The following is a 17,416-nucleotide window of genomic DNA, read 5'->3' as shown; positions in this document are numbered from 1 at the left end:
ATTATAGAATTATTTGTTAACTTTTTTTTTAGTTATGCTTACATTACTTTTGTTCTTGAACCTGGGATGCTCTAAGTGGTTTCAATTTTTTCCGATTTGTTAGCTATTTACCATTGCTGCATCTCGTGAATTTTGGTCGAATCACTTTTTTCTTTCAAGTAACAAACACCCGTGGTGTGGGGTGTGGTGGGCGAGCTTTGACAAGAAGAAGGCAAGAATTGACATCCTAGACGGTTGTTTGGGCGTGCTTTATTGAATATCAACCACCGGCTGATTGCCGGTTGCTTGTTTAGCTGACACTATTTATACCGATCAGGACTATCTTTTATTTTGATGATCTTGATTCGATTCTAAAAGCGGACGACAATCTCAGTTATTTCTTCCAGTCCCGCCTCTGGTAAAAGTAACTCTAGTCATCCACGAGTTTTATATCGAAGGTTGACAGTGAACTTTATTACTGCATTGATAGTGTGCCGAAAACTCAAGTTGTTTTCGACGGAGTCTCTTTTCTTACACATAGTTCGTAGAATATTTTAATTTTACTTAGCTATCGGTGATTAGTAAGCGAAGATGTATTTATTTTCTGGATTTTTGAGTCCAGTTCTTTACAATGTGATGGTGCTAGGAATTAGCCAACCCATTTCAGACGCTAACTCCTGTAACAAGGTTTTGAAATGTCAGCTAGGTTATAGTCTTGTGAGCACTCATTATCCGAATTGGGTTGAAATAAAATGAAAAAAGAAAGTGTTTCTCTGCAACTAACTAATAGCGTCACTATCAGTCCATGAACGAAGACACTCGCACCGGGTACCTTTCAATTGGACGAGAACCAGAATATTTTGACTTTTTATTTAAAGAATAATATAGTTCATTGTTTTAACATTGTTGTCGTAACTTAATTAGTAATAAATCAATCTCAAAATGTAATTCCCGTGCGATTGTAGTCAACAGTGCGATTGCTAACATTGCAAAATCATCTTGCTGACTGGTTTTCACTTCCCGTCCGCCGCGTAAAACTTTCAGATTTTTATTCAAAGCAATTAATAAGCGTGAATAATTGATTAATTTTCTGACAACGAGCAATATCAAGCAGTATTCGGTGCGCAGATTTAAAAAAATTATTTTTGCGGAGGTTAATTGCGTGTTGTATTTCCATACTGTATTTGTTTATAGATTTTGCCATTTCAAATTATTGCGTGATTAAATTATAGTCGCTATTTATTCTTAATGTTTTTAAGAGGGAGGTAAATTCGCTGCTCGATGAAGTATCAGGTACTTCCTCAGATCTTCCGGATCCGGAAGTACAGCACGTCACTGCTTTCTGAATCGCATTTGTGAAATTTCCGTAATGTTCCGTTTTTTCGTGGACAGCGAATTTACTGTGAAAATACTAACAATAAAGCTAAATAATTATACATTTCCCTTTTCTATTGACAGCCTGCTTAACGTTAATTTCATAAGTGGTTCTAAAACATAGGTTGCTACACACAAGGGCTCCACAGTAGAAAGCGTCGGTTTTTCCATCCACCGTTAAATGAAGCTCATTTATTTTTAACCTCGCATTTATTAAATTACGGAAAGTAACAAATAACAACCAGTATGACAAAGGAAACAAAAGAAATCGTTTGAATTTTCAAGGGGCTATGCACAGCCCAGAGACTAGAGACACAACCACAGAGGCTTTCCTTCTCTGCATAAATATTTTTTCTTGTCTAACAGGATTTTTCGTGTGTTGACCTTTTCCGGATATTGGAGATGTAGACAAAATAATTCAAACATATAAACGTCTTCATTCCATTTCCATTGAACTAGGATGAGAAGATGTGTCATTCCTCCACCTCCATGTGTATATTCTGCAGTTTTGTTTAACATAATTTTTTTAAACTTTATCTTAGTGTTCCACCGTCAAGTAGGTCTATTCATCAACTAACAAACGGCATTTTTTAAAATTAACTTACAGGGAAGAAAGCGTGGCCCGCAGACGGACGTACTCCGCATATAGTCGAGAACGCCGTTGGAAAATTCGCTTCGCTCTCAGGAACATGCGGAAGCTGCAAAGGAAGGAAAACTGAAAAGTTCATGGCACTGGGTCAGTTTCATTGCTCGAAATCCTTTATCGAAATTTGTTTTTCTTTTTATTCAATTGAGAGTAAATATTTCACGATGGGCGTTTTATTTTGGCGGAAGCCTGAAGGGTAGAGTTGAAAAAGGAAAACAGATTTGCCAGACAATTGCAATCCTCTATGAAGCCCACCAAAATAAAACAAACTGTTTGTGGTTTTCAGCCCTAGGGGGAGCTGGCACTTATCCACTACCCAGCCCAGTCCACAAGGCCTTGTTTACATCGGCACTTGTTTTATTGCTGATTCACGAGTGACGAGTTGTGGAGAATTATGCTCTGCTCTTAATGTTTGTTGTCAATATTCATCTATTATTTAAGACTATGACACGGTGAAACTTATTTTCGCCTCTTATCAGCCGATGAAGAAAACTGTTTCAACGTGTTAACAATAACTACTGTGATCAGTGAAACGTACATGATCCCCTGCAGGTGACATTTCCCATTGACAGACGAATCAGCACCGCGCGTTGGCCATGCGGTGGGGAAATAAGTGGAAAAGTATTTGGCTTTTAAAATAAAGGAGTTTGGAAAGATAATTGTTTTTTTTTGTTTTTTTTACAACTTTTCCAGTCACTTAAAAAATGCTTTATTTGACAGGCTCATTTTACATTGTTTAGAAAGATGATGAATGGTCACTGAACCGGTGCCTTGGTGGAACCTTTGGTCGTGTTCGAAAACCATGCAAGGTAGGCCAAATATTTGCATTATTTTTAAAGCTTATGCTTAGTATGTGTATGAATTGCTCTACTTTTTCATTTTTCATCTCAACATCAAATTCAAAGTAGTTTTTCTCAAGTTTTTCGTTTAATCAATCTACTTTTAGTGCTGTGGCAGTAGTAGTGATATCGCTCTTTACCTACGGACAGCATTGAGCCAAATCCCGACTACTGCGTACTCATTCGCATCCTATTAATCTAGATTGTTTTCGGTATTGAAAGAATTCCAGAAAGGAGACTAAATACCATTGATATGATGTTCCAAATAAAAAAACCTGTATTTGTCCATGTTTATCTGATTATAGAAACATTAAAAATGTTTAAGCATAGATTTAATAAACTAAAATATTTGTTTATCGCAGGAAGAGAATTTATGAATTCTGGATAAGTGTGAGCAATGACTTTATAGAAATTCACAGATTGAGGAATTCCCTCATTCATGGCATTTTCATTTTGGATAAACCCAAACTCAATCTAATTATTTGTTTAACCTTTCCATAAAATTGTTCGGAATCCCATAAAATACTGGTCAATTCTGTAAATATTTCATCGCTTGAAAAATGCTTGGAATGAAGTTAGATTGGACTCTATTAGGAACGACATAAAATGCGTGCTTGCTGGACCAAAGATTCAAGACCAACTGCAATATTCATTCTCTAAGAGGAAAGCGGCAAAGTTGCCAAGTTATAACAATGCTTAATCAAATTGAAGAGCGTTTAAATTTGCCTTGAGCTTTGTTTATGCGACGTTGCCTTTTATTTAAAAGTACAACTTCTGTCGTTTTCTCTGTCGTTCTCTTCCCTTGTGTTCGTCGCTATAGAGACAATTCACTTCACGGTTTCGCGTGTCAATTGTTTTGGGGTCCACCATTTTTGCTGGTTGTTTACGTTTGTGTAAACACTAGCGGTATAGGCTGAAGCTCCAATTTTTCAATAAAAAATTTATTTCTAAGGACACCTGTGAATATTTCGTTGTTTTTATTTCAGTAATTTATATTGTATAACTCTGATTACTTCAATCTGCTTTTCTGTATAAATTTTATTCGTTAAAATAGCTCTTTGTTTAGACTACCATAACCCCAATGACAACCATAAAAGAAAGAATAATAAATACTGGGTAACTTATAAACTCAACTTTCGTAGTGACATTTCCTTTTCCTTTACAATGGTCAAAAGATATAGGGATCAGCCAAAGGATAAGTTTCCTTTTCTCAACATTTCATTTTGATTTAAAAAATTGATTTTCAAAAATTGTCATTTTGAATTGGAGATCAAATAAGTCGCATAAGACTATGAAATATACCTAATCATTTACCTGGACAACAGATGCCAGCTATTCATTTAACTTTTCGATGAAAATTTAAATATATGATGACATGTTTTACATTGAGCTCTATAAAAATGTGAAAATTTTATGGGGAAGAGACAAGTAATAAGTTTCGGGTTTGTTCATAAGCGTAAATATTGTATGTCCGTTTATCTATGGACTTTCTTGTTTCCACTTTACTGTTGAGAGTTGAGTCCGTTTGGGAAGAAATGGTGAAATGCGGTGTAATATAACTTTGTAAGTTATATTATATGTATATATTAGGATATTCTCAGCCGAAACCAAAATTCATCTTGCCTTACGTAATCCAGCCTGTTTCCAATGAAAGGAATGTCCAAAATTATGGACTCCAGGAATACACTTCTTTTATACCTCCTTAAATACGACTTTCTCAAAACTAGAAACAATTTCTTCAACAAAAATACTGAGTAACAGTTTTTTTATCACCTCAAAACCTTTACATACAGTCATCCGTGAAAGTTTCTTGAACAGGCAAATGGCTCTCTATGTTTTAAGTTAAATTTGACGGAAGGGATACTACGATGCCTACCGTACCCCCAGTATTTTGCGCCTTTTTCTCTTTTTCTTTCGTAGGTAAAGGAAGAGAAGAATAGAAAGAAAAAGAGAAAAAGTCCCTACGGCAGATAAAGGGCTAACTATCCAAAATGGAACTGCACATGACTAGGCACTAGAACTCATCTTTTTTTTTTAACTTATGCCTTTAGGAATTGTTTAATTCGTTAAGTCAATGGAGTAAAAACATAAGTTGTCTTGAATTATATGTTGACGCTAGGAATTCATACAGGCGGAATCCAGAAGAAACTGAACAAGGGCACTGATCAAAAACGTTACTTATCAATCAGTTCAATCCACAATTTAAGCTGGCAAAGTTTTTAAGCGGCAAAGTTGATTGTGCTGCCACGGATAATTATATGGCTAAGGAAACTCGCAGGTGCACGGTCTGCCCGATAGTTTTATAAGTAGATGTTCCGCATGCAAGTGATAATATAACATCCGGGGGTTGGCAACTCCCCAGAATCTTCGTACACCCTGGTCCGCCCTGGCCAGAATCTCCCTATCTCTCCTCTCATAGAATCTTCCGGAATTTCTCTAGAATCCCGAATCTTCGTACACCCAAGTTGTGAGTTGCCAACCCCCGATAACATCCCTTCACGTTGGTATCATTGCGGACAGAAGGTCAGGCCATTAAAAGATAACAGCAGAGTTTGTTTTTCAGGTGTACAAAACCCTGCCCATCTACATAGACTTTGTAACTCAAATTTAAATAGTGTGTGCATTCTATTCACTAGTCGGCAAAAGCATTCAGGTTTTTTTCTAGATAAAGATAACGCTATTTTTATGTTTTTATGAACCGATCACGAGGCATATGTTGAAATAGTCTGGACTAAATAGGTGGCGTCACCGTAGGACAAGGACATCGATTGTGAAATGAAGTCAGTCAGTCAACACTACGCAATCGGACACGGAATTCGTCACGATCAGATCCAAGGAAAATTGGGCATTTTGGAGTCGTAGCGATTGCATTTGTTTGTTTTAACAACAGACTCAAAAAATTTGTGGTTTAGTTTGCAGATTTTAATAACACTCGTCGGCTAAGACGTTAAATATGCAAGTATAACTACACCGTTCGAAATACCCGATCCAGATTGTGTCAAGATGATGACTTTAGGCCGCCAATTCACCATCGGAACACTTTACAATTACGCCGAAGATACAATCGTGCCAAGTAAGCTACAATAACTGTATAAACACATAGAATTTGTAATTAATGTACTTTGAAATGTTATTCAGATATGCGCTTGTGGGATCCAGACGATGTGGTCAGTTTGGTCGTCGTAAAAACGAAAAAAAAAGGAACTGTCAAGGTTCATTCGATGGCGACTGAGGAAACCAGTGATAATAAAGACGATGTAACAGAATGTGATGGGCCTTGGCTATCTTATTTAGGAATGGATAATCACACGGCGATGAGTCTGATGACCGGCATGTTGCGTCCACCATCCGGAAGAGCTTGGCAGTACGCGGCCGACTGGGCGGACTGGAAGGCGGAAACGTTTGTTCGTCAAAACGAAGTGGCGGTACATTGTTGTTGCTCCAGCAAGAAAGTCTCGGCGCTCGATTCAATTTCACAACTGGAAATCATTTGCCGTCCAGAAAAATTAATAAAGAGCGGAGCCACTCACGTCGTCGTGGCCGTCACTTATGGCCTGGAAGCCTTTTGCATTTTTCCCCATCAACAGCAAAAGTCAAACACGACAAATGATGACGATGACAAAGCCATTGAAAGAATGCGGAACTACGCCCGCATATTCGCAGATCGGCTCATGGACGATAGAAACCATTTAGAACCGGATCAGGATCAAGAATGTGACAAAGAGGACGGCGGACAATGTTTCGTCCCGCTAGACTTGCAGTGCATTCTCTACAGCGATTTCAATCAAGTTAAAAGGGACGGGAATAATAGCTGGACTTCTAAGCCCGTCGCAGAACAGTACGAAGCCTGCAGGTCGGTACTGAACCATCCAGCCAACATGGCAATTCCGCTGAAAGTATTATTGTACCCACTCCAAGAATTGATGCCTAATATAGAAGGTAAAACTAAGATCCCGCGAAATCTTCGAGATGTGTCGTTGAAAATAGTGCTTCGCTGTCAAATTATATGGAACCATTTGCAACGAATTCGTTGCGACACACAGTGGCGGTATCCTACTTTCATGTAACTGCTACTCGGTGACAGCCTACTAACCAATTGATTGAAACTACTTCTCAATTCTTCTACCTTTTCTTACTCGCCTTACTAATTTTATTAGAAACCCCTATCCGGTGTTCAGCTTACTAAGAATAAACTAAACCACTTTAAATTCTTTCCTGCTTTTACTACCCACCCCTTACTTAAAAAGTTTTGGCCACTTCATTTACGGCATTGGTTGTAGGAGATTTCTACTAATATTATTCGGCACCAAGCTACTAACCAATTATAAATCCTACTTACCAACCATTTCGATTTTATTTAACTTGGAAAGAAGACTTGATTTATTCGGGAATTGAACCCGGACCTTTTGTGTGGCAGTCTAGTGCCTTACAGGCACGCCACATTGATATATACAAAAGTTACTATCCTAACGAATACTACTTATTTCTTGTAAGTTGTAACCTACTAAACCGCAATGACGATGTGAAACATACTTACAGTTTTGTATGTGACTAACGTACAACTGATTACTTTTTTCCGTCAAACTGCTAACCCTTCCTACTGAACTTTTTGAACTAGTGATCAAAGGTACTGAATTGTTCATACTACTTATAACAAAAGTACTAAATTTTTGTAAACTACTAGCTATAACCTACATTGCTTTTATTATTGATTACTTTTCAAAATCAAACTACTAACCCTACCCGAACATACTGAATTTTTCAGACTACTAACTAAATCTTTATAAACTGCTGGACCAACCTACTGAACACAACTATGCCTACTAACAGTTTCACTAGGAATAACATAAAAAGTAGGCAAATGAATTGTTGGAAATGGAACTCTTGTTGGCGGTGTCGACCGTTCAACTTCCAAGATTGAGATAAGAGATGACACCTTTGTTGTTGCTAGTTAGTCCATATATTTCACACTGCCGTATAATACAGCATTTTTGTATTTCAATAGTTGGTTTAGGGTTGAGTAGGGTAGGGAACAATAGATTGAATGGGAAGAGAGGGTAAAATTGGGGCCCTCTGTTGAGGTCCCTACAAATTACACAGAATTAACAGTAGCAATAATGTCGATCACTGTTGGGATGCAATAAATTCCCAACATGAATTGTTAGTAGAGAATTTGTAGTTAAGCAAGTACAGTAAAATACTGAATTGCGTTTCAGTAGCATATTCGACCCTTTTGAAGGGTACTGAAACTGTTAGGGGTGTGTAGGTACTGGAAATCGTTAAAATAAGCAGTTTAACGCGGCTGTGTGGTCGATACTCCAGGATTTGGTGACACTCGTGGGCTGGAGAAAGACAAGAAGATTATGCAGCAAATTCAGGATTATTTCCAATGCCGTCATGGAATTCAGCAACTGGAGGCCGTCTGTTTCGTCGTCCAGTCGTCTTCTCCAGATTGACGGCCACTCAGCAGTACATTTTCGACTCCATCTTGTCTATTTTCGGACAAGATATTAAGGACAATATTCGGCTGATGGTGACATTTGCTGACGGCGCTTTGCCGCCGGTCCTTGGTGCAGTCAAAGAGGCCGGCATCCCGTCGCCATGGATCCATCCACCGGTCTTCCTCTTCACCACAAATTTAATAATTCCATTTTCTTTACTTCGAAACAAGGGCGACCGCCAGACGAACGAATTCAACCGGACCTACTTCGACATGGCAGTCGAGGGTTTTGACAAATTCTTTGACGATTTGAGTCGCATGGAAGCCAAATCTTTGACGCTGACCCGGGAAGTTTTCGAGGAACGAAAGCGGCTTGAAGCTCTTGTCGAAGGTCTTCAACTTCGTACACAAATTAAACTGGCCCGTATCGACGAGTTCGAGCAAATCAAGAAGATTCTGACAGATAATCACGAACAGATAGACGCAAACAAGAATTTTGAGTTTGATGTCGAATTTCTGGTTCCAGAGGAGACGGACATTAGCGGGACAGGCCAATTCACCACCAACTGCCAAAAGTGTCGAACAACTTGTCATTTCCCTTGTGGACGGGCTCATGACGAAGATAAACATCTTTGCTCCGTTATGGATTCGAACGGTAGCTGCAGAATCTGCAAGTGCCCTTGGAATGAACACTTCAATCAAAAGTACAGGTACGAAATGGTGAAGGAGAAAGTCAAGCGTTCATCTGACGCCATCCGGCAACAGTATCAAGGGGCCAAGAATGAGGCGATAACCAATGAACAGCTGCTGAAAAACATTCAGAAAGAAATTGACAAATACGAGTCACAGCTGATGGAGTTGATGCAATCCACTTATCCGTGCATCCAGCGGCTGGACGAAATCGCTCTCCGGCCTCACCCTTTCTCCGCGCCCGACTATATCGACTTGATGATAGCCACCGAGAAACAAGAAAATCGCCTAGGATATCAGCAGAGAATCGCCACACTACAAAAACTCCGCCAAATGGCCGAGATCACGGCCCAATTGATCCGCGATAAGCGTACGGTTTAAAAGCCACTCACGAATAGCTTCGGAACTCGTCGATTAATTGTCGTCGTTATTCGCCACTATTTCTCGTTCTTCCAACAACATCGGTTCGTGAAATTACACACAGCATCTTGCTTTCATGTCTGTGTACACAACGAAGAATTATGATGTGAAATAAAAGCAAATTGCAATTATCCTCCATTTTAAAAACCTTTTTATTTTTAAAATTTCCCGCGCTTGATTGAGCATCCGAGTTGTATTAGGTAACCGCACACACGCTCCTCTAAGCCAAGGTACGGATTTTTTTTTTCAAAACCTTAAATAATTACTAATTATGCCGTTTGTCTACCGCGGTAGTCGAGATAGAATAATCTAAGTCCTCGCCTAAACCTTTACCATAACAGGGGTGTCATCCGCATTAACTAAGGACATGTTTAGTTATTATTTCATGTTGTTGGCTGGAATGTCCTGTAGTTGCCACATCCTCCAAATATTAACCCAAAATTAATCCTATCTTAAGTTAATTCTTTTCTTCTTTGATAACACGAAAACTGTTTAGAACTGCCGTTCATCGATTCATACATATTTTGGCACTCGAGCCTAATTTCAATTTCTCCCCGGCTTTGATCGTGACCTTTTTTTATCAATCAATAATCAAAAATTTATGTAGAGCTCATTGATGTTTAATTGACGAAGTGTAATTAACCAAAGGGAATTCCTGATTTCCTTAAGAGTTTCCAAAAGGAATCATCTCTGAAAATCATCCAGTAATGTGGTTTGTCATCATTAGTTGGGGTGTGAAATGTAGCGGGGAACCAAAAGAAGAAAAGCAAAGAGTGAGGAGATTTCTACTGCAGATAAATATCAGGATTTGTGTGCTGTTGCCGACTCTAGTAGACGCGTTGAAGCCAGTCCACCACCTTCTGGTAATTTTGTCTCATCCAGTTGAGATTGTTCTTGGCCCGGTCGATCGCCTGTTCAGTAGCTCGTTCCGCACCACTAAGCTCTTCACTCCTGTCCTCCCGGAACTGAATAAACTATTGCGTACATGAAACAGGAAATTTAGCATTGATCAGTCAGTCATTTTTGCAACTTGATTTACTTCTTTCAGTTCAAGTTCGGTGTTGAACGACTTCGCCACTGCTTTGATAATGTAAGAAAAGAAATTGGTCGGAACCCTACATCAGAGAGGGTATCAATCAAACAAATTATTTAGGATGAAGGATACAGGCAGTAGTAATCAAGCACTTACACTTTACGCAATTCCGTCCACTTTTCACGAATGAAGTTGAAAGTCATGTAGCGACCCAGTGAATTGGAAGCAACTTGGCTGATGACGCGACCAGCGTCTTGTTTTCGGATTCCTGAGGTCGGGTTGAGACTCATCTCCAACATCCTATACCAAAACAAGAATTTGTCATCAAAGAATTGAAAAATCAAATCAAATTAAAAATTCTATTTTAAAGCTGATTTTACTTGGCTAAAATCCAGGGCTTTTCTGAACACGACAAGGAAGTAAGAAGAACGTCTCGTTCGCTGGCCACGTTGCTGGCCATGTAGCGGTTCAAAGCGAATTCCCATTCAACTTCGTCGCCTTCCGCGATGGCTGTGCACGCTACAGTGCCTTTCAGGTTAGGTGAAATAATACTTCAAAAAAAGGAAACAAAAAGCTGTAAGTAAATTAAGACTAGATTACTAATAAAATTCTGATTTACTCAATATTCTCAGGATCGGCCATCCACTGAGCGTAGGAATTGACAGCTCGGCTGATGCAGTCCTTGTTGCCTATGGAACAAGCCCACGAAACGGCCTTGGTACGCAATTTGGTCAATAGAAGATCCTCGCCGACCTTTTGGTCGAACCCCACCAGGTTGTACAGCGGCATGATGATTGTGCGGAAATGTTTCTTCAGCAACCCGTATCCGGAAGTGCGAGACATCATTGAGGAAATGTAATTCATGCCCGCTAGGGCGGCATCCCACGGAACGTAATCGGCTTCGTGTTCCAGGTAACGCGTCAGGTTCAGCGCAGTTTCGTAATCCAGCAGGCCGGCTTCGGCCAAATTAAGTGAATCGTCCATAATTTGAGCTCGGTTGATGGCGGAAATGGCCAAGTGGTTGGTCATCAGCTGCTGGCCAATCATCTGCCAATTTTTCGAATCATAGTTGATGCGATAATAACCTGAAATTATAATGCGCGTTAATAGTGAAACTGGCCGAATCATGTTAAACACAGAAACTTACCCGTCTGGTCAACGTTGAAAATGACCCATTGATTTTTATCGGCTGGAATGCTCAGTTCGTGTTTCTTGCTAGTCTGTCCGTCAGCTAACCAGGTGGATCCTACCGTCTCGAAGTCTGTCGTGTAGGTTAGTGGTACCCACCAAAGGTAAACCGTTTTGTCCTGGCTGCTGGCGTTGGAACGTTGCATCAAGAAGCGTTCCTATTCTCCATTTGATATACACATTTTATTGCCTGTCGAGTAATAAGGATATGCCATTTGTGTTACCTGGCTGAGGAAAACGGAATTGTTTTTGTATTCTCGAGTCACCGTGACGACCGGGAAACCTGCAACAACACCATTTAAACAAGAAAATTAGATTGAGGCACATTCGAGAGCTTCAGTACGCCAAATTACCCATTTTTAAAGTCCAGGTGTCCATGATTTGTTTCACGTCGGTGGGCAGTGGGACCTTGTCGACTTTCGCTTGTTTAGTTAGCGCGTCCCAAAGATCATCTTGAACGGCGTTACCGTATTGGCTGTTGGCGACAAACGGAATCAGCTCAAGAAGGTCTTAAACAGCGAGCAGAGTATTATTACGCCATTAGGCCACTTACCGTGATTTTAAATAGTTTGAAAGTCCTTGTCTGAAGGTTTTTTCACCGAGGAAAGCGGCCAACATCCGGATGATGGTGGCACCTTTTCCATAAGAAATGCGGTCGAAAATTTCGTGGATTTCATTCGGATGGTGAACGACGACGCTGATGGGGTGACTTGATTCAAGGGCGTCCAAGCTCATCACGTTCTGCAGTTCGCTAGTCACGAACTGCTGCAGCCATTTCAGCCCTGGTTCGACATGTTGGGCGCCGAGGTACTCTGCATCAATAAATAAAAACATTCAATACTTATTGAACCAAGATATTTAGCAAATGAATAGCAAATTAAAATAAAACCTGCGTAGCTTGCAAAACCCTCGTTCAACCACAAGTCCGTCCACCTTTTAAATGATTAAGTAAAAAAAGAAAACACAGTGGTGATTGTATTCGAGAAATAATTCAAATGGCAACTATCCAATCCTTACCAGTCCATTGTGACGAGATTTCCGAACCACTGATGAGCCAATTCGTGGGCGATTACCTCGCACACTCTTTCTTTGTTGGTAACCGACGATTTCTTTTCATCGTACAGCAGCGCAGTTTCTCTGAATAACCAAAAAAAAAAGAAATGAACATTATTATGTTTTCAAAATGCCAAAGAATTGTCTTAATTTAAAAACCTGTAAGTAATCAATCCCCAATTTTCCATGGCACCTGAACTCAGAGAAATGCAAGCGAATCTCAGTTAATAAAACCCAAAGCAGAGTCGAAACAAAATTGAATGAAATTAAAAAAAGACCTGAAGCAAAGTCGGGAATGGCAATCATATCCTGCTTGGGCAACGGAAACGGAATCTGGAAATAGTCTTCAAAGAAAGTTTGAATTTTCGGCCCAATTTCGCTCGCGTATCTTTGAGAGATCACACAAATGAGATTATTATTTCAAAATTGGGAGAGAAAATTTGATTAGTGAACATAAGGAGGAAAGAAAACTCACTGGGTTTGGTTGCGAGCCGAAGGGCGTGCGTAAATGTTGAACTTCCACGTTGCGTTGCCGACGTCGGCCTCGACTTGCGTAAAATTGGCCACAATGAAGGCGACCAGGTAAGTCGACATGGGGACCGAAGGAGCGAAATGGTCCCAATAAAATTCTTCCATGCCTTCCCTGTCAAGCCAAATATTTAAAAAGGATATTAAGAATCATTTTAAGGCGTGAAAGCCGTGAATGCATGTGAAACTGCCGTTAAACTGAGATGCAATCACCAATACGGATGCCAATTGAACATGAAATTGTTAAATAATAAGATAATAATGTCTAGATATTTTATGAGATGATGCGCGACTTGCATTTGTGTTGTCTTGATCAGCGGCATGTTGGAAAGAGCAGTCATATGGCGATGACGACCCAAAGTGACGGTGAAAGTTGCCTTCATGTTGGGTTCGTCGAAGCACGGGAAAGCTCGGCGGGCATCCGTCGGCTCCATTTGAGACACGGCCATGGACCTGATGTCGAAGAGTAATTTATATCGACGCTTTCGAGGAAATTCGCTCATCAAGGAAATTTGATCAAGTGGGAATTTGATTGGATCGGGTGAGAGAGGCTGCAGACAATTAATCAGGTAACTTAGTTTGTGTGTTTTTACTTTTCAACTCCATCCTCCTTATAAGTGGAACGGTACAAGCCCCGCAGCTGATCGGTCAGGTTGCCAACGAAATTCATCGACAACGTGTAGTTGGCGCCTTTGGCCAGCTTGTCCTTATCTTTGAGACGAATGATGAGAAACTCCATATCCGTATCATAATGGATCCCGTCGCTAGCAACCGTCAGGGTTTTTCCAGCTGGTTTTCCCTGTTCAATCACCTGGGAAAGAAAACAAAATGCTCCAATTAACCTTCAGCATCCCCTGCTGGATATATACTGGGCCGTAAATACCTTGACGGATTGCGGATCGACGACAATGTCAGCGCTGTGGAGGACTATGCGGTCCGTTTCCATTTGGCATTGCAGGTCGATAGACACTTGACCCAGAATGGAAAAGTTGCCTTTCTCCAAGACGGGGAAGAGTCGGACATCATAGTGAATAGGCCGGACGGTCCGCGGCAAACGGACGTCCTTCTTGCTGGTGGTGTCGTGCTGAGGCTGGTCTTTCTTGTCGCTACCAGACGAATCGGGAGCAGCGGCTTTATTGGTGGTGGCCTCGGGATCGGGATCGGGCGAAAAAGAGGCCAATTGACCACCCACAGCATAAGCAGGTGGAACAGCAGCTGGAACAGCGACGGACCAGGCTGGGTAATAGACACCATGGATGTGGTAGAATTGCTCAGCAGCTTCCAGATCCTGGGCCTCCATGGCGAAGACACAAGCGGCCAAAGTCGCCAAAACCCAACAAAGGGGCTGGAATAATAAAATGCGATTGCACATTTTTTAATCTTTGGTAAGAAGAGAATATTAAATTGGAATATTTACCATTGACTTGTACATGTTGAGGATGAGGAGAGTTGCTGTTGGGCTGATACTTGGCGATCAAGTGTGTCTTTTTCATGTTTCGGCTGGGCCAATTTATACCCCCGAAAATCGCTGTCCGAATCCGCATGACAATCCTTCCCTAGATATGGGCCACACCCAAAGTCCCCTCCCTACAGGTGCATTCACATGAGCCAGCAACTGGTTTCTCATCTCGCTCGCATATCTTTTTTCTTTCTGACTTTGGTGTATGACCGATGCACGACATTGAATTGATTCTTCAACATATACGTAGGAAGATCGAGGAAGATTGGTGGTGGCTGGGTTTTCCAACAGTTCCCCGGTTACGGACATTGGCCTTGAAATTAATATCAAAACATTTCGCTAGTCATTTTGGAAAAGGAATCGCGCGCGGATTGTAGGCTATAAGGGCGTTGGCCACTCTTGGCCATGGCGGCGGTTGTTGCACCTTCAGCAGAAGAGTTCGCAATTTCAAGCCAGTCCCAACAACATTACTATTTATGGGCCTTTCTTGAATTTTCCAGTTAAATTGACTCATGCGTGTCTTTCATTGTTATCTCTAACTGTGGACGACTCGATCGTGTGCTGCTGTTCTATCTCGACACCTCCTCCTGTCGCTCTCCAACGATCACGAAATTTCTTTCTTTTCTGAAAAAAAACAGCATTTTTAAAACAAGTTCCAAAGAAAAATAACATCGAAATAATGGTAACGGGTTTCTCTGGTTGTCATCCCTTTTCATATCCCAAATTTGAATTTATTCTAAACCTTTCTTGTGCTTTTGGCATTGCATTAAAAACAGTTATGGTAATAAATCTCGTCTAAAATGAATTTTGCGGATCGTTGATTTGAAGAAAAGAAATTTATCTGTCTAAATGTCTAATGATAAAGAAATTTGTATCGTAATTCCCAGACTGTATATAATACCTAGGTGTAATATAAGCACGTATAAAGAAATAAAATACAATCTATTAAAACCAAAATAAACCAGTAAATAACGATTCAAGTAAATTACTTTCCTACAATGTCGTTTCTTTTGGTCACAACATTTTTCTGTTTCTGACCTTGTGTGCCGTGGAAAAGCGCAAGAACGGGGACGGTTGCGGCTAGGGAAATCCCATGACAATACAGAAGAGCAGGTTTTATTCCATTAAAAACACCAAAAATTGAATTATCTGCTGTTTTCCCCCTGATTCCCCATGATGAAACATCTCGACTGACGATGCAGGTATATACGCAGCAAATGCTTGAGTGCTATTGAGGAATTGGGAAATTAATGACGCAATCAACTTCATCAACCTAATTTCTAAATTTTACATTTCAGGAAATAACAAAAAAAGGTATTACAAAGAAATAAGCGATATACCAGTTACCAGTGGCCTGGTAGAAATATAATCGCAATATAATCGGCAATACAGTACTTTTGATATCAGCCAAACAAAGTTAAACGCAATTCAAAGATCTAATTCTGTAATGGCACCGATTGAGGTGACTTGAGATGGATTTGCATGTTCACTTTAGATGAGGAGGAAAGTCCAATAACGAAGGGTCAAATGGAAAGCAATTGACAAAAACAGAAGGGAAAAAATGGATATCAGCCCAACTACAAGTGTGCAGCCCAATCACATTTCCTGCCAAACGATTATGGTGTACGGTGCACGTCTTCTTATGAGCTGGCTATGGAAATGTACTATGGAGACGAATATCAAAGCTAAGCCTTTTCCAATAAGTCCCGCAATAAACTCGCTAGAATTCTGCATTGAACCAGATGGATGATTTGGATGTACCCAGCACTACCAAATGAGATACTGAACGACCGAATTGCAAATCACTTTGGGTTACAAGAAAGAAAGGCATCGACCGTTACTCATCAAAGCTTTCAAAGGAAAAGAATTTAAGTAAGCCTAAACATGGTTCATTTTCAATAAATAATCAAACAGGTATTAGACGGCAACAGATGATTGTCTTCAAACACTTTGAAGGGTAAAAATGAAGCTCAAATAAATACGGTACGTAATTTGCAATTTTAGATATCGTTCGAAGTGTTGCATAAAATGCAGACAACAAAATTTGTGGTCGCGATTCGATTGGATCGGGAAAACTTGAAAGGTGTTCTTCTATGATATTTCCGGACATTTCACTTTTTACTGTTGGACATTCTCGAAAGACATAACTAGTTTCTGTTGGTCTATTAAAATTGATTTACTTAGGTGAGTAGCTGGTTTGCTGCAATTTGACGAGGATGAAATTCAAGTTGACTTGGAACTGTTTTGAAATAAAAATCAACAAGCACAAAGACGCCACCACAAAGAAGCCCAATTTTTTTTTTTTTTTTAAATTACGTAATAACTGTCGAAAGTTGAATGTACAAAGAAGAAACCGAATTTCAACACACTGATGGTCCGGCACTTTAGAAATAAAAGCGACTGAAACAAATAAATTCGCAGGCATCAATCACAATTGGAGGACATTTCCGTGCTGATGTTCGTCGCAATAAAATTGACCGAGAAATGAATTGACCAGAGAAGAGAATGACTCAACAACAAAAGATCGAAACTAAAATATCAAGGAATAATTTGCACTTGACATTTGGACAAGACAAGTAATGCCTAATGCAGCAAGCAGGAAATCGGTGTGGCCGTGTGGGCCTGTGGGGTGTGCCATGGACTACTTAAGCTAGAGGACGGGTCACTTCGACAAATCCTATGTCGGCTACCATTTTTTTTTTGTTACTCTAATGAATCGAGCTTCAAAAATGAGCTAGAGTCTATTAAATTATCCCTATGCGGGAAT

The 17,416-nt window shown here is 40.2% G+C and overlaps 2 protein-coding genes across 2 annotated transcripts; one reads left to right on the top strand and one right to left on the bottom strand.

Annotated features, from left to right (window-relative positions):
- The first annotated feature begins 5,618 nt into the window (after nt 1-5,618).
- On the top strand, nt 5,619-7,124 carry LOC124190217. The gene is made up of 2 exons (XM_046582798.1): nt 5,619-5,911; nt 5,977-7,124. Exons 1-2 carry the CDS (start codon nt 5,842-5,844, stop codon nt 6,903-6,905), a joined length of 999 nt encoding a protein of 332 aa, XP_046438754.1. The 5' UTR covers nt 5,619-5,841; the 3' UTR covers nt 6,906-7,124.
- A 2,877-nt stretch (nt 7,125-10,001) lies between these two features.
- Nucleotides 10,002-15,262, bottom strand: LOC124189794 (aminopeptidase N-like). Its single transcript, XM_046582265.1, has 18 exons — nt 14,608-15,262; nt 14,074-14,535; nt 13,784-14,001; nt 13,488-13,643; nt 13,138-13,305; nt 12,941-13,050; nt 12,822-12,855; nt 12,627-12,746; nt 12,499-12,542; nt 12,163-12,421; nt 11,963-12,084; nt 11,834-11,892; nt 11,569-11,767; nt 11,041-11,506; nt 10,802-10,972; nt 10,578-10,721; nt 10,428-10,503; nt 10,002-10,362 (listed from the first exon to the last, which is right to left on the bottom strand). Exons 1-18 carry the CDS (start codon nt 14,620-14,622, stop codon nt 10,216-10,218), a joined length of 2,970 nt encoding a protein of 989 aa, XP_046438221.1. The 5' UTR covers nt 14,623-15,262; the 3' UTR covers nt 10,002-10,215.
- Nucleotides 15,263-17,416: the final 2,154 nt, after the last annotated feature.

The sequence above is a fragment of the Daphnia pulex genome, chromosome 3 (genome assembly GCF_021134715.1).
Source record: "Daphnia pulex isolate KAP4 chromosome 3, ASM2113471v1".
Taxonomy (NCBI): domain Eukaryota; kingdom Metazoa; phylum Arthropoda; class Branchiopoda; order Diplostraca; family Daphniidae; genus Daphnia; species Daphnia pulex.
This window is presented reverse-complemented; position numbering and strand designations above follow the sequence as displayed.

Excerpts from the sequence above, each read along its gene's own strand:
- LOC124189794 (XM_046582265.1), bottom strand. Across the intron at positions 11,507-11,568 it reads TTTCAACGTTGACCAGACGG|GTTATTATCGCATCAACTAT; the intron begins GTAAGTTTCTGT and ends TTATAATTTCAG. Across the intron at positions 10,504-10,577 it reads TGGACGGAATTGCGTAAAGT|GGTTCCGACCAATTTCTTTT; the intron begins GTAAGTGCTTGA and ends TCTCTGATGTAG.
- LOC124190217 (XM_046582798.1), top strand. The coding sequence starts at position 5,842 with ATGATGACTTTAGGCCGCCAATTCACCATCGGAACACTTTACAATTAC. Across the intron at positions 5,912-5,976 it reads CGAAGATACAATCGTGCCAA|ATATGCGCTTGTGGGATCCA; the intron begins GTAAGCTACAAT and ends AATGTTATTCAG.